The 22690-nt window shown below is 40.4% G+C and overlaps 1 protein-coding gene across 1 annotated transcript in view; it reads right to left on the bottom strand.

The window, feature by feature from the left end:
* Window positions 1-9196: 9196 nt before the first annotated feature.
* LOC136995430 (chondroitin sulfate proteoglycan 4-like) overlaps window positions 9197-22690 on the bottom strand; it is a 31960-nt gene continuing 18466 nt past the window's right edge. The window contains exons 8-10 of the mRNA XM_067316442.1: window positions 19504-19676; window positions 15559-15742; window positions 9197-15025 (exon numbers count right to left, since the gene is read on the bottom strand). Coding sequence (XP_067172543.1) covers window positions 12975-15025; window positions 15559-15742; window positions 19504-19676 — 2408 coding nt within the window. The 3' untranslated portion in view covers window positions 9197-12974. The remainder of the gene's footprint in view (window positions 15026-15558; window positions 15743-19503; window positions 19677-22690) is intronic.

Raw genomic sequence — 22690 nt, 5'->3', positions numbered from 1 at the left:
ACAATGCATATTTAAGAATGACGTTCAGGCTTTATTTCAAGACTTCCAAATAAACAAAAGCACGATGATGTTCCCAAGTATGTTTTTGCAATAGCTAAGCTGTGTGCTCAGAAGTGTTTCCTGTTATTTTGACTCTAAACTTCTTCACAGTCAACTTCAAAATATTAGAGTACATTCTGCCTTTTTTTTGTAAAAAGTCACCTGCAGTCAGAAATCTTTGCTCTGTTATTTTAACCTTTTAGGCCATAATCAGGTCAGATCGTGGCCATACTTTTCTAATAAAAAATAATTATGCCTTCTTAATCTTCTCATAAGAGGAGGAGATTTGGCTTCCACAAATATTCCCCCTCTCCAGATCACTCTATTTTAGGATCCTTTCCTACTGTAACTACTTTTCCAAACATAAACATCAGCACTGAAAAAATCTGTTCCTTTTTGCTCCCATTAATGCAGTTCGAAGATGATGATACTTCTTCCTTAAGCCATTTTGACATTTCTCTGCTTATAGGGCAAAGGATTACCCTTTGCTTTGATCTAAAGCATGGCATTGCAGACCAGGTTGAACTGGTTTTCCACTGTCATCTGTAGTTCCTGTTCAGTGTCACTGCTTTCTAGGAGACAAACTCCACTTTGACTTACGTTCTTTTCCCTCAGATATGGTTGTATCCTGGTATGAACTTGGTTGTGGGTTTTTCAGAAGTCCAGTCTCATGTTACTACAGAAGAATAGCAAAGGGAAAAGTGGGTCAAAAGGAAAAAAAAAAACCCAACCCAAAACTAAACTTACCACAGGGAAAGGGGGAGGGAGAAATTGTAGTGGCATGGTAATAGTGTTTATTTTTGGCAATCTTAAGACATGCTTTAAAACATGATTCTTCATTCTTCAGCTATTTATAAAACATTGTTTTACCAGATTGCTTCCGTGTAGAAGACATTTCAGTCTTTTAAGACGTTCAACACTGAAAACCTCTTTGAACTCTAAATTGTTCTTCCTCCTTTTTAGCCTGGTTTTCTAGTGGAACAAACCCCTGTGCAGCTATGCCATCTGCCTGTCTGCCCACTCCAATTTCAGCCCAACAGCCAACTTCAGCCCAGCTTGAAAGAGGTGTGAAGGTCTCAGAGATGCTAAGTTCTTACAAGTTCATTGAAAACTGGCAGCTGAATAGAGGAGAGAAGCCCAATTTAGTATCTCCTGCTGAGTGAAAGACAGGCCCAACTCAGCATCTTCTCTGCTTGAGAAGGCAGCAGCCATCTGGCCAGTGTGTGTGCGCATTTTGGCTGGTCTGTCAGCACACCTGCAGCGCTGCATCAGCCACAGGATGTTCTGCAAATTTTCTATATAAGATACACAGGAAAGAGTTGAAGGTGAACTTGGGGAAGGGCAGAGTTAAGGCCTGTAAAATAGAAATTCTTGGGAAACTAGACTTCATTCATCCCGCTGCTCAACATCTTTGCCTGATTTCTTCTAAAAAAATGCCTCTGTTTTTTCAGGAGATTGAGGTCAAGGAAAGGAGACCCATGGATGACTTTCAGGCACAGTGCCAGGTCATCAGTGCGTTTAGTTAGGTATTATACAACAATCAGGAGTGTCAGCACAGTGGGGAAATTAAAAAACTCCATGAGATCCCACAAAACTCAAACCAACAAAGAAGTAATGGCATTATACGAATGCCATCTTGTGCCATCTTGTCCCAGTGCATGGTATCATTGCCTCCCACCGTGGTTAGCATAGGTAAGAGACAGCTGTGTAGTGTGCATGAGATATTTGAACCGCTAAATTTCATATCAGCTTCCTATTAACCATCGTCCTCATTATAATTGATGAGGGGCCTTTTTTTCCTTGCTCCGTGCTTCTAATCTATTTGTAGCTTAGGCAGATGCAGCTGTTTGTATCACTTTCAGATTAATACAGAACCAGGTTTTGGATGCTCTGACCTCAAAAGTATGATAGTAAATCACAAGGGGCTTTGAAGTAGAACTCGGCAGACTTTTATTATTATTTCTGCACTCATAAAGCCAGCCCTTAATAAAAGTTAGTTTTGTAACAAGTTCAGGCAGTGTTCTATGAAGGCTGTGTCCTGCATTTTAAAAAAAAGACCCAAAATATCTTCTTATAAAGTGGTTCCAAGGCAGCTCAAAACCAGCATAAGAAACACTGTTATTTTGTATTGTACACATCTAAGAAAGAGAATCTGCTGTGGTAGATTCACATCTGCTGCCAGCTGAGCTGTTTTATCAGATGTTAGAGGAACGTTAGGAGCTGGAGCAGCAACAGGAAAACAACTTGTCAAGACAGAAGCAGGCATAGATGAATATAACTCATTAAAACTTGAAAACAAAGCAAGCATTGTGGAGGAAGCAATGGGACAACATGTCTGTTGAGTAACTGCTGTGTGACAATAAAATGTCAGAAAAATTGCTTTGTCTTAGACTGCAAAGAAATACATGATATGACTTCTGTGAGACTGTTTATCTGAAAAAAAGATACTGAAGTTGCAAAACAATGGGGAGAAAAACCCATGTTATTAACATCTAAGGGCAGTTCTTTGGAGAAAGAAAATATATACAATGTCTTTGTCAAAGAGGATTTGAATGTTCATACAACATCACACTGGGAGTCAGTGGCTTTATACAAAAAAAATAAAAATATAAATTGCAAGTCAGTGAGTTAGACACACAGGCTTATCCATACAGTACCAAGGAGCATTTAGACATCCAAAAAAAGTTTTCATAGTAGCCAGTGAAAAGTGCCTGGAGCTGCCTGAGCTACCCAGCAGGAAAGAGCAAGGCTTGCACTGCCTAAGGGAGGCTGCTGGACAGTGCCCGGCTCCACTCGGCGCGTTCCCAGCCCTGAACTCTCTCCCATTGCTCCTCCAGCAGTGACTCGGGTAACAGCTAAACCAGCTCAGTCGTTTTCCCCGGAAAACCCAGAAGGTTCCTGCAGAGGGGAACACCTCTTTCGCTTGCTCTTTACACCCACTAGTGGAAAGGGCAGAGCACTCGCCCACAAAGCAGGAGATTATACTCAAATGCCTCTGGTGCCTGATTTATCGTAGTGTTGACCCTGGCTCTCTGGAGAGTCCCCTACATGATGGTTTAGTCTTTCTCTCCTCGCATGCCTGATTTTTTTGCGAGGAACACCTACACTCACAACTTTGTGCTCTCTCCAGGGGGTGGGGGGCACCTTTCTCAGAGACAGGAAAAAGGTTTAAACCTGGATATCCCCAATATTATATGAATGCCTCAACCACTGAATGTATAGAAACCACCCCTGCCTGCCACCACCTCCTCCTTCTCGAGCGTACGGGGTTCACAAAGTGCCTAGGAAACACATAGCTTACAAACCCAGCCAGGGTGTAGGCTAGAGCAAGGTGCCAAGCCTTTCCTTGCTCTTCAGCAGTTGTGGTACATATACGCCCAGTGGCAGGAACACGACGGTTAAGAGATCTGGGCACAGGCTACTGCTCTCTAGCTTACTTGTCACAGCTACACTGACAGGTGAATTTAGCAAAATGATGAAAACTTCAGATCATATGCTACCCTGAATTGCCAGTGCTGGGGTCCCTCCCCATCATTGAGGAGACGGTAAGTCTAAAGGAAGCCCCAAGAGTGGCCAGTCTGATTACGGCCTCTACCAGCAGCACCAGGCATCGCAAGTACTCCAGGTACAAGAATCACAGAAAAGTGTAAAGAGTTTTGTGAATGCTGATGACATTATCTGTGTTGGAGAGTAAGCAGGCATGGTGATACCTAAACCCCTCTTGTGGTTTACCTCTGAGTGAATGAGCTCACTAAATGCTCTTCCTTTTTATCAATGGTTAGGGCTAATGTGCCAGATTTCACATGTCCAGAAGACTCCAGGTGCAAATGGTGTTTGCTACCATTACATTTTCCAGGACAGACCTCTCTGAGCTAGGTGGGAAAGAAAACATCGGAGCAGAGAAGTCAATTGCAACCAACCGGCTACAGATCCGCTCTGTAACAGTGTGCGTTTCAGATACATGCATTATTTTCAAAGAATGCAGGAGACCTGTGTGTCTGTCCCAAAAGTATGAGAACCATGCCATTTCCTGCATCTGGGGAGTCTTCAAAAGCAGACTGCAGACACTTTGAGTCAGGCATTTCCTTCATTCCTAATCACATGCTGCTATGGAAGCTATTAGTCACTTGAGTCACTTGTTCTAGCAGGGGACAAAAAGTTGAGCTCAGTGGAGTAAAGTATTTTGTAAATATAAACATCTCTTAATAGAAAAACAACAACTTCCATTCCTCCATGGAAACTGTAAACATGAAAATAAAATAGTTGTATGGGATACTCACTGGATCCACCTTTGGCATTTCTTAAACATGTGCTGTCAGTGTAACCAGTGGGATGATTTCCATACAGTACCCAAAGCACACTTCCAGCTACAGCTGCTTTCCACTTTCTAGAGAAAGACTCATCAGCACAGAAGCTTTGCACAGGCCACACAAACAACTGGCTCCATCATTTTTGATATCTTTGATTTACGATATCAATAGCTAAGAAAGAAACAGATCTATGTCTCATATCATCAGAAAAAAGTGGGCAGAGGGTAGGGCAAAGCATTTTGCTACTTATTTTAAACTATTTTAATGGCAAGCACAGTTAACCATATATAGTAGAGGTGTTGCATTTTTTTTTCCTCAAGTTAGAGAAGACGCCAGCAAGCAGACGTGCTATTCCTTGAAATATCCTTGCCAGTTATAAGAGCTCTGCAGTGACAGTTACATAGTTTTTCAACCATCTGAAGCATTAGAAACTTTTTGTTCCAAAAATCTATGATGTGTTGAAACTGCTTCTCATTGAAGTTTCCTGTAATCAAAAGAAGCATTTTGCTGACTTTGTGGATAGTGAACAGCAAACCATATAACAGTTTCCTAATGGAAATAAATCTCCTAACCATTTGGAATTGTTTGAAGAAACCGACAGCACTCGCCACTAACACTGATGCAAAGTGTCAGCGAGGTAATGGGGCAAAGCTGGCTGGGGCATGTCCTTAGATCCGCCTTACAGAGAGTGTAGCTCTAATGCTTAGTGGGTCATGCACTGTTTGAAACTAAAGTATTGCAATTTCTCCCAGCAGAGGCTCTGATTTAGACATGTACTTAGATACATTCTCGTCCTGGATTGGTGAGAGGCCTTCCCTGAAATAAAAAAGAAAGAAAAAATTGTTAAAAACAAAAAAACAGAAGTTAAAGCTTCTAAAGCAGGAACTGGATGTGTCTAGGTTTCTTGTCAAAGTATTGCACTTTGGTCACAGCTGTTGGCTGAGAATTTCCCAGCAGCGTGGAAGTGGGGAACCAGTGAAACCAGCAGAAGCCCTGCCATGCGAGGCCCCGGTACCGCGAGCCCTACCAGGGATGGGGATGCGCTGGGCTCCACTGCTCGACAGAGCCTCGGCACAATGACCTTCTTCTGCAACTGCGCTGACCTCGGCGTAGGGAAGCACCTCTCCCTGATGTCTGAAGCTGTGCAGAGATGCCTAACAGAGCAAGGGCACTACTGTTAGTTTGTGAAAGAGCCTGATACGACACGAAAGCGGCTGATAAATGACCGCTGTGAGCCAGGAACAGCATGCGGCAGCTGTGCAGGGTAGCAGACAGGAACAAGCAGCCTGGTTTCCCAAGCTGTGGCACTGAGTGGGGAACCAAAGAAATGGCCACGGGGTACAGCATGTTCCTGTCTGTAACTTGTGGGTTCAGATCAGAGCAGGCCACAGCTCATATGTGACCAGCAGTTATTGCTCACTGTGCTGGCTCCAGGGGCATGCACAGAGGTACCTCTGGTTTTCTGAGCCCAGATTGCACACTGAGAACCAGGGGCCACCAGACAGACATCTCAGAGTCCCAGGAATTAGCACAACAGGGGAGACTAAATGAACCCAAGTCCTACAGCCAGGAACAACATGAGTTAGGGAGGGACAGCGGCCAACTCGTCTCACTGATGCTTATGTTGAACCGTTCCTACCCACGTACAGACCCTCAGACAGATAATCCAGTTTGACCAAGACTTGCTACGAAGTAAGGAGTTGTTCTCATAGCTGATTCATACCACTTCTGCTTACTTCTACAGCTGGTCTAACCTTTGTGCTAGAGCTGCCCTTTAACAGTGTTTTGCGCAGCCATGTGGAAATGAGAACAGTCCTCAAGATACTTTCATTTCTCTCAAGGAATGAGCTCAGGCCGATCTTTATCTGTATTAAAAGTAGCTTAGTGCCTGAAATCAGGACCTCTGTTGCCTTACCTTACTTATAAATGCCTTTCAGTGTTCGCAGCTAACCATATTTACCATTAATCATTAATTGTGATTACAATCAGTCAAAACCTCTGGCACTCTGCTCCTTTCTGCACTTTGAGCAAGACGCTAGGAACATTGCAGCTCTATTTTAAGGCAATAATCGTGCCAACAGGCTTTAACATCTGAGTTACACCCTGGGCAACTCAGCTCAGCGAGACTGGGTGATGGTTATACAACAAAGGATTTCAGTGATCCAACCTGATGAATCCTCACAAATGGATTTCTTGACAGTCAGGTACCTTTTTAATTCAACATTCATAATGTTCATGCCATAGCAGATTCACTTCTACTAAATCTCCTGTTAGCAGAGGGATGCAGAAGCAAAGCAAACTGAGCTTCTAAATCTTGCCACTTCTCCCCAGCACAGCTCTTCCTCTAATGAACAGCAAGAAAACTTCTTGTCATCTGGATTCTTCTTCTGCCCTTTTCCCCGGCAGTCAGAAGAGCTCACCAAGTGGTGCACAGTATCGTAGCCTACTTCTCACAGACACAGCCCAGCACTTCGCCTCGGTCTTTCAAACAAGCCCATGGTCTGGTTCCAAATAATTCTCCCTTTTTTTAAAAAAATCCCATCTATCCCACAGAACTTGTCTCCATCCTGCCCTCCTGTCCTCCCTTGCCTCCCTAACTGATCCCTTCCCCAGCACCCCCTGCTGACAAAGGAGCTTCCCCAGCATCTTCTCATGTCTGAAACCATCCTCCTGTATTTCTCTGCCTTTCTGATTCAATCTTACTTATATTTTAGTTGAAATGCATACTCACGCTTCCTCTAATTATTTTTAATTATCTCTGGAATTGTGGTATTTCACTCAGCAGTGTGTTTTCATGTACCATACATAAAAGCTGCTATGCAAAATAAAGATGTACTGTGTATTAGCTGGAGTAAATCAATTTGATCAGTCATATGCTATAAATTGCACCTATTTAATCTGATCTGCTGCCTGTGTTTTCAGAATGTTCTGACACTCTGTAAAGTGCTGCACCGACACCTAATCTGCTCAATCTTCATTTTTCCCCAGCAAGTTTATGCGACCTAATGCCTCTCACTGTGAGGCCATGAGAATGTGGTGCAGCTAAAACCTCAGTTTGCAAACAACTGAATCTCTAGGTTACTAGCAGATATAAAGCATTACCACAGAAATAACCAAGAGGAAGACTAAAAAAGGAGAAACGAGCAGGTAAGGAAAGCAGTTCACCCCGACAGCCACACCATGGACTATGGATTTCACCAGTTGCAATGAAAGAACACTTTGTTCTGGAACTGCGTTTGGGATATGCAAGCTCTGGCAGGAATTATTTAGTCTGAAACAAGTGAAGATAAATTAATAGAGTTTCCAGTGAATTTGCCAGGACAATTATTTTCAGCCTGTTTAAAAATATTCACAGAGTGTACTTTAATGCAACATCACAAGGACTGATTTGAAAAAAATGGTATAAGCAGGATGGAGGCCGGTAGCTTAGGACACTGAGGTAGATCCACTGCTGAATCTGGCCCTGCTGGTCTTAGCAGACCACTGCTAACATTTTAATGCAAGGAAAAACATAAAAGGTTTATGACCATTTCTGTCCCATTTTCCTTCCTCCTCCAAAAAATCTTTCCTGAGCTGTAGAAAGAACAAGTGCCTGTTTGTTGGGTTGGGGCATGAGCGGGGGAAACACAACCCAGGTGCTGCACGTTGCTGCTGCCGACACAGACTTCTGCACTGGGGGCTTGACAGTAAAGATGCTGAGGCATGGCACACGGGAAGCTGTTACACTGTGCCACCAGGATTTTGGATGTTTCAAGAACAGTGATCCTGATCTCAAGTTATGGAAACAATTGCAAAAAATTGCATCTAAGTTTTGAATAAAGAAAAATCAAAATCAGGTCAAACAAAGCATTTGGTGTGATAATTGGATAATAACATCTTATTATGATATTCTCACACTTGGGAGGCATTTTTAGTATAAATTAATATCATATCTATGTAAGATGCAGAATTTTTTTCATAAAAATACTAGGAAAAAAGGTTATTTTTACAATTTCAAGCTGCTTCTTGTTTATAATCAGGAATATATGGAATGATTTTTAACTCAGACCAATCAGCATTTTCTGATCTGTAACATTTGCACAGAATGACTTATAATAACCTCCACTGCTGAACTCAGGCCCATCACAGTGGGAGCTGAGGGCACTATTTTCCCCAGAGAAGCAGACAAGTGAGAGCCACACCAGTTAATTCTGTAGGGCAGACTGCTTTTTACAGAAGCTGTTTTTACAGTATCTGCTTGGTCACTGGGCAGATAATGTATTAAAAGAGCTCAGCAGCTCGGCGTCACAGATGCAGATGGCTGAAAGGTAATGAGAGGCTTGCTCCGCTGCCTGGTGAAATGGAAGCACTCACAGTTTAGCTGTGGCACGACAGCGTATGCTGTCAGACAGCTAATGCAAACACTTCACATGGAAAGAAAACACAGTTAGTTTTAGGGAGGTCCTGAGGCTGGAATGACGGCACATTTTTGACTGAGAATAAAAATGTAACAAACTTTAGAGATGCAAAAAAACAAAAAAAAAGAATCAAAAGATTTTTACAACAAAACAGTGCTAAAATATTAACATTTAAGAATTTGAAATTCTATACTCTTCTAGGCATATGCAGTGAAACAACAGGAAAACTTACTGAAATAAACCCAACGCAGTGCTGTGTGCGCATGTTCAAATGCATGCATTTATCTTGATGTTATACTCATACAAGTGTTGGACACAGTCAGGTGGAGGCGTGGTGAGATCTCCTCCCTCCTGTTCCTGCCATACGCATTATGTTAGAGGCATAATGCCAGGTATAGCACAACAGCGATCTCTGCACACGTGTAATTTAAAAAATAAACATCAGAAAACTGGGTAAAACAGTTTTATTGGCAACAGGAATCTGCTGTGTTTCTGCACTGCAGTACTTTATAGATAATCTTTAAAGAAAACAAAAATATTAGTGTGCTGTTTATAAACAAAACATTTTATTGTTTTTAGATACACTTTCAAGGCACTCTCATGCTGCAGTTTTGAACTCCATTTGGTAAGAAAAGGAATCCTTCAGAATGCCATCTTTCTGAAATAAAACATACACCTGCAAAGTTAAGTGAAACAACCAAAAATTCAGACCAGATCTTGACCATAAACTATGTTTGTTCCTGGAATCATGCTGAGAATCCATAAGTACAAAATGTTTGCTTTCTTGAGGATTTTCTTTCTATATTGGTTGCTATTTGTGAAACCCAAGACAAGATTCACCTCACCTAGTATTAGCTATTTAGAAGTTGGATAGTCTGAGGGAGCCACCTCAGCTCCTCTAAGGTCAACAAAAAGAGATGGGTGCCTCAGAAGAACTGTTCATCTCATATGTACAAATATCTACATAAGAACAAGATGAACTGTCCTCTGCCAGAAACTATTTTTCTGTATTGTCAATAGGGAGAGCTTAGATTAAGGCGATCAAATTTTTTTAATGGGAATTCAGGACAGGATATTAAAGTAAAATCCATCATAAGTTATCAATTACATTTTTACCTCTGCATTTTATATGAAACTCAGTAACCACTGATATAACATACTTTTCCATATATGGTTCTCACCAGAATGTTCCCATAAGACAGCAGGTATTTTGGTACAAGCAATTATATCATCACAGCCACACTAACTGAGGGAGAAGACTGAATGCAGGCACACTTCACAGATGAATTAAGCTGTTTAGACTGCTTTTATTAAAAAACAAAAAACCCAACACTTTAAAAATTGAGAACAGCACTCAAAATACAATTCTATAATGCCTGATCTACTTGAAATGAAAAATCTGTCAGCCAAAAGCATCTTGAAGACAGAACAAGAGTTCACCCCACTATATTTGAATCAGAAAAAGCCAGCACTAATTTTGTAGAATTATTACTTTTACTGTATTTTTCATGTATGATTTCTTGCTCAGAGTGTACAAATAGCGCCATTCAATCCTGGAGTTCTATCTGTATTGCTGGTGTTTCTGACTCATTCAAGATTATGTCCTGGTTTTACTTTTTATCACCATCAGTATTAGAGCAGCTATGTTCTATCTCCAGTGCGCACTGAACAGCTAAACTTTACCTGTCTTTATAATGAAGCTTGTTTAGCAGAGTCTCATTAAGCACACATTTCACTTCAACATTTTCTATTCAACCTGTCAGGGGGTCCTCAGTGGGGATTTTGTTACCAGACGCCAGCAGGTTTCAGTATCGCAACATTTTTGGCACTAGATCGGTGACATATAACTTGGTCTCATGGAGTTATCAAAGTATAACATCTCTTTTGCTGTTGACAGGAAGGTCACACTGGTAGGGAAACGTGAGACAAGCCTCTCCAAGTGTCAGGAAAGTGTTGGATTATAATTCTTTACTCCTCCTTGTAGCGAGTCTTGCAGGAGGTGTGAAGGGATCAGATTCTTGCTCCAGCTAGAAGGCATCAGAGGCAGGATGCAGTGAATCCTCTGCTGACAGCTGGCCTTTGGAGGAAGCTGCTGTTTGCTTGGCACTAGGAGAAAAGGTCCCAGGAAACTGCAAGAAATGTAAAACTGTGCCTGCACAAGGCCGTTGGACTGACCCTGCTCTGGCTGACAGCACCACCTCTCCGGATGAGTTTTTAAAAACAGAGCTCCAAAGATTTTCTTTAGGAAAGCAGACAAAGATCTGTAATACAGGTCCACAGCAGCTCGTCTGGGACACCGGAACATCCCAGCCTCCTACTGTGACGGCGCTGGGTGAGTTCAAGCCTGCTCACACTGGCATCAAGGAAAAATGATAGTGACAGGTAAATAAAAAATGTGTATTAGTGTTCAAATACATTTTAGTCTGAGGATATAAACCATTCATACCTTTAGTCACCAGTGATCCACTAACTCCATCAGCTGAAGATGTGGCCTGAATATTTTATGCTGACACTGAACTCTTCCCTGAAAATGGGCTCTGAACAATGTGTTGCTTCAAAATGCGCCACAATTAAGGCTGACCGTGGCACAAGTGATAAAGATTAGTAAAACTGCCCTCACTGCTCCTGAATTTAGTTCCAAAGACAAAGCAATAAGCAGAGACTTAATCTGGCCATCCTCACTGGTGAAAATTCCCCATAATTGAAATGAATAAATAGCAAAATCACAGCTAATATCACCAATAACAAAAATAATTACCCAGGACAAAGTATTGTGAAATGAATAGCACCAAGGATGCTCAGGCACATATATCTTTTCTATAAAAGTGAAAATAGCATTACCTGGGCTCAAACAAAAATGTTATTCCAGTGTTCACTCAGAGCAGTCCTGTGGCATCCTGACCCCAAGTGCAATGTTTTTACAGAAAAACTAACTGGAAAAATACATCAGAATTTACTGTTTAGTAAGAGACTGGTTATGATCACAGCACCATTCCCCTGAAGTCAATTCATTCCCTCTAAAGTCAACAAGAATTTTGCTGTTGTCTTCAATGGAGGAGAGCCTGGACCTTAACAGGAGACTGCACATCGCTATTGAGCTTGGATTTTCAAACAAACAAAAACATTCCCCTTACAGAAAAATTATTGCACATTTTACCAACAGAGTTAGAAAGTAGCAGTACTTTTCACAGTGTGTAAGGCACATGTGATCAGAGTTCTCCGACATGAAGGGTAAACCGAGTAACTTCAGAACAGAGTATTTACCTTCTCACAGGGCTGCTTCTGTCAGTAGTTCCACAATACGTGCTAGCATGCAGAAGAGGACCCAGTTCTACTGTCATCTACCCGAACTCCCAGACTCCAGAGAGAGCTGCGTTTGCTCCACTGAAGGCAGAAGCTAGCCCTTAGTCAGCTGCAGGAAATTTAATATGTACTTCCAGACACAACCTAAGCCTAAAGATAATTCAGCAGATGGGCTGACTAGCAGATACACACCTCTTGCCATGTGGATTAGAGGTCATGGATGCATTTTACCAGTCTGCAGACTTTAAAGGTTAGAGTTTAACAATAACGGAGGAAAAAAAATCCTCAAAAAAACATAGCTCACAGTAACAGCGTTTTACCAGAATCCTTTATCTGTCATTGCTGTAGTATCATTGCATAGATTTCCAGTTCAGTGACCCACATGAATACCTGTCGAAATAATCACACCTTTGTTTCTTTAGTTCTGGCCTTTGAACAGTCTTTAGGTCAAAATGGCATTTTTGAGATTAGCACTCTGACAATTACTTATAAAAACAGTGGCAAGTTTTTTTAAACAGAAGTGCTGCTTCAGGACAGAATACAAGACCTTTATAGCAAATTTGGTTTTTCAAAAAAAGTAATTATATTAAAAATATATAATGCATGATGGAAAATTCTATTTTATCCCTGTCACAGGAAATAAAGAATACCACATACACAGGGTACACTTAAAATCTATGGGGCCAAATTCTGCACTGAATTCAATGGGAACTTTGCTTAAGTAACAATTGGAAATCTGATTTTAAGGCCACTGTAATCAATAGGATTTTATTTTTTGATTTCACAGTTACTTGTATTTCATCTAACAAACAGTGCATCATTCAACCAATAATAAATAAGCACAATAAAGAGTAAATCATATGTCATTAATATATACCCTCCTTTCCCTTCTACACCTATTCACATGATCAAAACTGGCCACAAACTACACCCAGTATTGATTGCGCTTCAAAGTTGGGTTTGTTTTTCGACAGTACTGGATCATTTCAGGATCAAGGTTTAACCAGCTATTTTGCAAAGACTGTTTTACAGGCGGAGAAACTACTGCAGGAAGCAGGTGTTCACGTCTTACTGGCATGAATGTTGTGGCTGTACTTCTCTCAACCCCCTTCAGGAGAGGGGTCACTGTAACAGTGGGTACCGTCAAGCTCTGTTCCAGACCATGACCTGGACTACCAAGTACTGCATCCATTTGATTTCTGACAAGTGGCTTTGCCGTCTCTTTTTTCTGACACATTAACAAAACGCACACAGAAATAACAACAATAATGAGTAACACAGACACCAAGACCAGGGAGATAATGATGTACCAAGGGTTGCTGCTTTCACTTGGTTGCTTTCTGGGACTCCTAGCATTGCCTTGGACTGTGCTCTCAGCCTCTGTAGATCCACTTGTTGCCATTGCCAGATTAAGCAGTGGACCTTCCTCGTGTAGATCTCCCCAGCGATTTTGACCTTGCCACATGGTTGGTGCAGTTGTCCGTGCTGCTATTGTAGGTTCGTCATTGTGGGAGGAAACTGCCTCATCCTCTGAGGTAGTGAGAATCTTTAAAGTGGTTGTGCTGGTTAAGAAAGGCACTTCAGCTGCAAAACGCTGCACAAGCCGGGGATCATACGGCACTATGGAGTACTGAAAACAGCCAACAGCAGGCTGCACATCATCTGCCCTGAGTATAAAAGTGAATGAGTCATTTAGAAGATCAATGCCTGTCATATTTGTATCTATGTCTAGGAGCACAACACCTCTATTGATGTCAGTCTGGGTGAATGTCTGAAGATCTTCAAACACTGCATCATTCATGAGCCTCCTCTTTACGATTCTTCCATGATATGGGGGCACTATCACTTCAAATCTAGGATTACTGTTTGTCAAATTAGCTAGCTCAGAAGCATTCAGGTCACTGCTTCTGAATTTATAAACTGCTTGATTTGAAATTTGCATATCAGGAGCAACTTGTACTAAAGGCTTCACTGTGATGTTCAGCACTTGTCCTGTTAGATTACCTTCTGCAGTGAACAGCATAAACTCCAATACTTCTTCGAATGCAGTGAGATTTGTCAAGTGGTAAGACAGCCTTCCTGAGTACAAATCTGCCTGCTCAAATTTAGTAACCTGCTCATTTCCAATCATCAGGTGCCCGTATTTGAGGGGCTGAGTTATTTCATATATGATGTTAGTGCTTTTTCCATTTGTGACAGCTGATAGATGAACATTAGTAATAGTGACAGATGTCTGGCCTTGTGGAAGTGCAACATTGGTAAGATTGACCAGAACAAGAGCAATTGGTATGACTTCAAGACTGAAAAGTTTGTATAAAGGGCGATGTTTACCATCAGTTACACTGAAATAAAACACCCCAGAGGATGAACTTCCATCCTGTACAAACCAAACTCTGCCATTGTCGACATCAGCTTGTGTGAAATCCTGTATGGAGACACTGAGATTGCTCTTCATTGCTAAATAACCATTATTAGGATTGCTAATAACAGTGTATTTGAGCTCAGTTGAGGGGTTATCTAGGTCTTCAACTTTCAAATTCTCTGACCCAAGCACTGACACATCACCCTGCAGGACTTTCAGGTGCAGCCTTTTAGTCTTCAGTTCTGGAGCCTGGTCATTCACTGGAACAACAGTGATATTAAACATCTCTTCTAAAACTTCGCCATGGGGCTTTGTAGCAGATTTGCTCTTTAGGTTTAACCAAACAGCAAAAGTGAAATTGTCAGTAAGTGACTCAGAATTATCATGTACATACACAATTCCATATTTGTTCAGTATGTATTGGGAGAAGTTAGGTTTCTCTTTGGTAACGTTTCTTTCTCCAACAATAATCATGCCATGTCGGGGTAAAGATACAACTTGATACCAGATTTCATACATGGAGCGTTGTACCTCAGGTAACTTAATCAGTAGATTTGAAGCATCTAAATTTGTTTTGTTGATTAAGACTCTACCTCCTTCCTGGAGAATGGCACCTAGCAGAAAGGAAATCAGAATCTTAAAAATCAAATATTTTATAGTTGCAATGTTTCAGAAATTAGATATGCATTTCGAATACAGATGATGCTCAGAAAAGAAACTGTGAAAGCAAGTGTTTCTCCTTCACAGTATCTTTGATTTCCATGTGTCATGGCTAGAAATATATTACCATTATTTTTAAATATAGATTTAAATATGAGGCTAGATTTTCTTTTGATGCATAGAGCAGGATTAAAGAAATATCAATATCTCACAGCTCCAGATGGTGCTTTCATTACCCCTACTACTATAGTAAAATGGGGAATACCCACTACAGCAGTAACAAGGATCAAACATATGTAGTTAATATAATTTTTAAAGATGCAGTGATGCAGTTTTTCAAGCTACTACCTACACTATACTCTGTGCTAAAAGTATTCTGGTCATTTTTTACTGAAGAAAAATTATCCTTTGGTTTTTTCAAATTTGTTCATTGGAAACCAGAGAGATCCAAAACAATCAGGAGGCTCAAAGAGCACAGCATCTTCACCTGTGTTTGCCAGAAGACGACTGTTCCGATCATGCCTGGTAATTCCATACGAAATGGCAATATGGAACACCTGGAGGTCCAGGGCTGAAGGTGGAGAGGAGACAGTAAAAGTAAAGAAATCTTCTGTGCTCCAGTCAGCTGCCTCAGCGTGTAAGTGCTCATACATGATCACACCTTCATCCACCTGTTTAGGGTAAAGAAAGCCATAGGCACAAGAGGAAAACAATTTTAAATACAGAGGTGGAAGGAAAGAAAAAAAAAATCATAAGAACACTGTTCAATAGAGGACTGTGTATCTTACTCCATGCATAATGGCTGTATATATAACTTACCTAAAGAGATTATATCGCATTTCTCTTTCTCTGAAGATTAAATCTGTGTGGGCTGACAAGCATACTTGAAGGTAGGGGAAATGTTCCTGAGACAAATGCTTGGTAAAGGCCTTACACTAAGAACAGAGGTATAAAACATTGAGAAACTTATCTCAAATTAGCAAAGCTAACTGTGAATGGGAGCTCAGCTAGAATGTACCTTTAGAGAAGAAGAGTGTCACATGACTAGGGGATTTTCCTTTATAAGGATACCATCTGGGCTGGACTAATTGTCCTGGAAAAACATATGAAAGAATGAAGGCTTCAAAAAGATTTTGATGGACCATATGTTTCATGGTGGATAGCAAAAGATACTTGGTCAGAGACTACTGAAACCTGAAGGAGATGCAATGACCATGAAAATACTTTCTCCTTTATACCCAAACAGCCAATGGGATAGCTTAATCAAAAATGTCTATATCACAGAAGGAAGGGGGATACCTAAGAGACAGGAAGGAAGCTAGCTTGCCCTGTTCCTGCTTTGGCTGACCCTGCAGATCCTTGCAAGAAAATCTTGTCAGTCTCACAGGGAGGATTTAAGCTTCAAAGGAGAATCCTGCAGTAAATCTTCAGAGAAATAAATATATGTACAAGATACAGCCATTCATCTGTTCAGGTCTGAAAGCAAAGGATAGTATTTTCATACTAGGATTCTCATCAGCCAGAACTACACCAGAACTTTAGGATTAATAACATAATGCATTGAAACTGCAATAAGATTTCCAATAACCACAAGATTAGGATACTTCTTTAGTTTCAGTCAGTAAATTCAGCCTCCACTTGATAATTCATTCACTGACCTGGAGAGAAGACAACTACCTATTAAATCCTTGGCAGCTTCCCAGGCAACCACTGGCCTGGCTTGTCTGTGTTAGTTTATAATTGCCAAAGAGATCACCGTCTGAGATGGTGCCGGTTCTACATTTAGAACTGGTAACACACTCCACGCAGTTTGCAAACACCCTGGAGGAATTCATTAGTACATGTTTCCATGACACGTGCTGAAAGGTGTGAAAAAGAAAACTAAAACCCAGCCAGTGGAGCACTTAAGCACTGCAGAATCTGAGCTATAACAACAGATAGAGCTAATCCTGAAACCACTGCAAAAGCCCCCACTGACAGCACGTAGGAAACACGGCTTTCAGGGTCAATTTTCTCAACAGCCTCAAAAACATCCCATCTTATTGACTAAGAAATTCAGATTGACGTGATAAAGTCTCATACATACATGTCCATGTTATGCTTTTCCTATACTCATTTAATTCTTAATGGCTATTATATGACAAAACATGCAAAAGTGATATTAAAAGGATACGTTGGTTCAGGATAACTTCTGAGAACATGTCTCTAGGACTTTAAGTTGGAGAAAGCAAATTTACGTAACAAGAGTAGGCACAATATGCATCCTATAAATTCTGTGGTGTTTAGTATCAACTGTTAATCTTCCTAGGGTGTGGGGGGGTATTGTTTGTTTTTTTAATTGCAAGCCCATACCAATATCTGGGCTAATAAGAAAATAGCACTAGTGTGGATTTTGTTGTTTACCTCTGCAATGATATTAAATAGAATGAACAAATGGTGGCTTGCTGCAAGATGAAAATACTTCTGAGATATAGGAAGTACTGGCAGAGGAAAAAACAAAAATAAAAAAAACCCCAAATCTCATGTTGAAAACAACTGTGCCACACTTTTTTTAAGTCTGTTTAATGTGCAACTTAATTTTCTTATATTGTTTGCAAAACAACTGTCCTTGAAAAATTCATTGGAATGCAATAGTGATTTCAACCTTTTTTTCCTTTTTTGCAATGAGGCAATAAACCACACAACATAAGGAAGAGTTCAGCACCACAGCAAAAGTACTAATTTCTTTTAGAATCTAGCTACATACTGCTTGTCAGAAGTGAAATTTTAAGTTCCACAATACAGACTGAAGTCAATGAAACTCAAAAGAACTAAATTAACCCAAAATACATTTACGTTCAAATCAGTTTTACAAGCATTTTGTAACCAACATAAACTGAATGTCTTATTTTCCATATAATGAATAATACAGTATATTTGTAGTATTAACGTCATTTCTTTACTGATATTTAATTTCATGTGGCTGTAAAACACTAGACAGTGAACGTTTATTTTGGATCTCTCTTTTTTTTTTTTTTCCTTTCTTCCTTATTCCCCCTCCTCTACCAGAATGAATAGCAAGCTGGTTAGGACACCTCAATTTTACCTGCAATAACTCTCTAAGCTCTACTTGTTTGAAGTGAAAACTACCAGTACAAATAACTCAAACAGGGAAGAAAAATACGCACATTACTACAGCTCAAATTCTTACACAATTTCTAAAGTTCAAAGGCAAGTTAGTTACATAGTAAGAACTAAAGCTATAGGTAAAAAGTGCCATGCTATAGCATGGCACTGCCCCATAAACGTGTAAAGATCGTATCTGTAGGCTAAGAGAGTAAAACTTCAAAACTTTAGCTGTAAGATCTTGTCTCACATGCTTAACTGTTTCATCTAACACTCATAAAATCATGAGTTTTAGGAAGAGAGGAGAACGGTGTCGCTATACAGTCCATCTCTCTCATAATGTAAAACACAGAACTCAGCTCAGTAATTATTGCAACAAGGCCAATAACATAATGGGATTAGAATACAGTTTTAAGAGAAATATCCTGTCTTCATCTTGGTTTATACAGCTCAGGTGGAGATTCCACCACAGTCCTTGGTGAGGTTGTTTCAAAGTCTAATGATAAGTGTAGTTATTAAAAATGTGAACCTTGTTTCTAGATTTTATCAGTCAAATTTCAATTTCTGGACAATAGGTTTTCTCATTATTTCATTTACTAGATCAAACAGCTCCTTTCTTAATCTGTAAATGTAGATTAGGACCAAATTATCTCTTAATCTTTCCTCCAATAAAGTCAGAAGATTGAGTTCCTTCTATTTCCCCCTACTACAAAATTTACTGAGAGTAACTTATTTCACAGAGGACAGTTATATTCAGAGTCTGCACACAGATGTAACTCATTTCTTTTCAGTTGCAGTTTCTCAAAGGACATTTTCCATCAAGCTACATGAGCTGTCACTTTTTAGTCTTTCAGGTATGAGACTCTATCATAGCTCAGATTCTTTAAACGCCTAATATCACAGCCAACGAAGTCAGTAAAAATCCACTTAGGGACACCAATGAGGATTGCATATAGCCTAAATGAAGCTGATGCTTGGAGTTTTCACACAGCACAAGGCTACTCCTTCTGCCAGAAACTAAAGGCTTCCAACCTCTGGCTGCTAATGGCAACAGAACAACTCTTCTTGAAAAATACTGTTACAAGCAAAACAGTGGAAACTGCCAAGACTCTGTGAGCATCCAAGAAGAGGGGAACAAAGGCTCCTCTTGCATTCATTACTAGATGCCAGATACTTAATGACACGGCAAATCTGGGCATCTGGGCATTGATGGGTCACATATGCCTGGTTACCGAACAGATATAAATGGACGAGACAAAGAACAAGCAACTGGGATGGCCTTTGAAGTAACAATCTACCCCAGAACTATTATAAAGTAAATGCTTACCATAGACTGTGTAAAACTGAGGATTTCCTGAGTGGTATTATCAGAATTTACTCTGATCAGCCTTCCAAGTTTGGGGGAAGTTACAATCATAAAAGTTATAGTTCTGTTTCCTGCACTGGTCACATCATTGGTTACAGCTTTCAGATCATGTCGTGAAATAGGTTTCCTGGAACCTAAAAAATGTGAATTAAAAGTAACTCAGATTTGCAACTGCAATTTTTCACAAAGTTTTATATGCACAACTCAGTCACTCATCTAATCATTGTACTCCGAATTTTAATAATGTTTTATAAGATCAGCAGTCTTATTCTTTTCCTAGTTACCTTCCTAGGTACCTTCAAATAATACAGCTCTTCCATAGCTTTTCACTCAAAAAAATCATAAATATGAACTATCTTTTTTTTACAGACATGAAAAACATACAGTTCTCTACAAGAAATACAATTGCTAAATAATAGCTTCTGCAAAAAAACCCACCCCAAGTAAGGAATAAAGCCCATACAAGAAGTCCTGCTCCTATATTATGTGTCTAGACCTGAATTCAGATTCCAGCTGAAGACACCATCGCTAATGTCTTTGGTAGCTCAATCTGCTCACAGAAGGCAGGGTGATTTGGCAAGGCCTGTCTGACAGAAGCCTTAATCCAGCAGTTTCTAGTGAACACACACAAACCAAAATCAGTTAATACCAGAAACCTGAACTATGCTTTATCGATATGAACAGATTATTTTCATTAAATAAACACTGAACTAAAAATAGGAAGGACATCACACATACAAATAATGGCCTGAACTGAAATGATGTATTACTAAGACAGATGGAGACTGAGGGGTAACAAAATCCTTTTAATACATAACACTGCACTATCTAATACATTCTGGCTTAAAGACTGTAGAGAGCTTTCCGGATTTTAGCCAAACCAAGACAGTTTTTGACATGGCTGTGACAAAAACAAAGACATACTTCTTATTGCTAGCTGTTGTGTAAGCAACTCCCAGCAATGACAGGGCTGCAAAATATTAGAAGTTTTATTTGGCTTCTTTTGATGTAATTTTTCCTCATGGTATACACTCAGCAACTAAATCTGATGTTTACTGTGATGCATTTGGAAGAGCAACAGATTCCTGTAAGTTACAAACAGGAATAATTCTAGGAGTTCCCCACCACTCCCACTTCTGCCTCCCTTCTTGCATTTTGCTTTTTTTGAGCAACAAGCTTTATAGGTATCAATATATAATTTCAGACACTAGCCATATATATCTTTGAAGTCTGAATTATCAACCCATCTCCACTAAAGCATAATCTTTACAGAAGAATAACACAAAATATGTTCCTGCTATAATATTCAGCAGAAAAAATACAGCAAGCAAACTGGTGAATAGGAATGTTTTGCAAGCATTTGGTAACATTAGGATTCTGCCTGTTTACATGTCAAAACCTGGCTCAAACCACATCTACTTTGAAACAGAGTTGCTGTAACAAAATGAGATCCTCTTGCTCTGTTTGTTTTCCCCTTTTCACCTTCCCATGCCTCTCTGTATCCATATTTCTTAGAAAAGCAAAGCAGTCCCTCAGGTCTAGAATTCTCTTGCACTGTAACTAATTCAAGACGTGCCCCTCCTCTTCCTCTCTCTACTTTTCCTTTCCCTTTTCTGTGTGCCAAGGTGGTGAGGAAGCATGACCTTGTGTTGTGCGCACAGCAGATGTGCTCAGGAATGTAGAACAGAGAGCAACAGTTAATCAGACCACATGTTATCCGCACAACACAGCTATTTCTCAATAACCTCATACTTATGCAAATCAGAGCCCAGTGTCCTAACAGATTAAGACAGGGTAACTCTCAAAAATGGTTATGCTGTAGTGTTAGATGGTGCCACTTCAATTTTTCATGATAATGATACCACGCATCGCATTACAACACTGCCATTGCAGTACAGGGCAGGGGGCGGAGGGGACATGTACCTCAGTGCCACAAGGCCCTGGCTCGTTCCTCATAGACCTGAGCTCACTCAAGAGCTAGGACTTCGCTGCACAGCAGAGGCTGAAATACAGTTTAGGGCCGCAGATACTAAAATTTCTCACCCTTTCCTGTGAAATGGGATCCACCCTCTGACAGCCTCCTCCTTCCCCCACTTTTCTCCTGAGACCTGAAAACCTCTTCCAGCACCTGCAGCAGTTCTGCTCTGGTTCGGCACTTTAACAGAGAAAGGGAGGCATTTCACTAGCCAACAGACCGGGTAAAGGAAAGGGAAGTGAGAACACAGTCTGATCCCACACGTGGGAGCACAGACATCGCACAAGCAAAAACACCCAAACTCTGGGAAAAGGAAGAGAGAGAGAGGAGGAAGACATACCACAAGGATGGGTGGTGCAGAGCGCAGCGGCACTAAACCACGCGGGCAGAATACAACAGCATAACACCATTATCGGTACCTAATAATTTTGGTATGTGTAATAATTTTGGTATCTGTTTTTACTGCCTACATTTAAAACTGGGAGAAGACTCTGGCATAAGCATTCTTCCTATCATTGCTACACAGCTATGGATCATCTCATCTATGACTGGCTCAGACAGCTCTGCTTCTGAGTAACTACAAGGCTGTCTCTTCTTCTCAAATAGCAACTCAGCTCATGCTTTCTTTGAGCAATTGCTTCTCTGAAGAGAGCAAATCCTCATATTCCAGTTATATAGCATATGTAGGAAAAACTCATGTATCTATCAATTTAGTGAGCATACTGAATAAAACAAGCTTCTGTTGGACAGAAGAAATCCATAAATTACATAAACAAATCTGCTATATTCAACAGGAAAGAGGACAGCAGTACATGTGCTTATAAAACTGCAGAACAATACGCTTGAGAGAATAGCTTACACCCAGCCATGAAGACATGGCAAATTCTTCACAATATATTCAAGTTCCACTTCCCTGGAGAGAAAATCCTTCAAGTTGTCTCAAAGTTAACATTTCCTGCAGTGCTGTAAAATATAACGGGACACGGGCCATTGTTTATGTGTGGGTGAGCAGCTGGCACCACCACTGTTTGAATAGTCACTCCATGATGATCAAGTACCAGTATTTGCTCACTGAAACCTGTACAGCTCCAGAATGTCTTTAAAAACTGGCAAAAACAGAAAAGGTGAAAAAGGTAGCAAAGTTCTTTTTTGGCGTTAAAAAAGTATTACTAA

Source organism: Apteryx mantelli, chromosome Z (genome assembly GCF_036417845.1).
Source record: "Apteryx mantelli isolate bAptMan1 chromosome Z, bAptMan1.hap1, whole genome shotgun sequence".
Lineage (NCBI taxonomy): Eukaryota > Metazoa > Chordata > Aves > Apterygiformes > Apterygidae > Apteryx > Apteryx mantelli.
The sequence above is the reverse complement of the archived record's forward strand: the minus strand, read 5'-3'. Positions and strand labels throughout refer to the sequence as shown.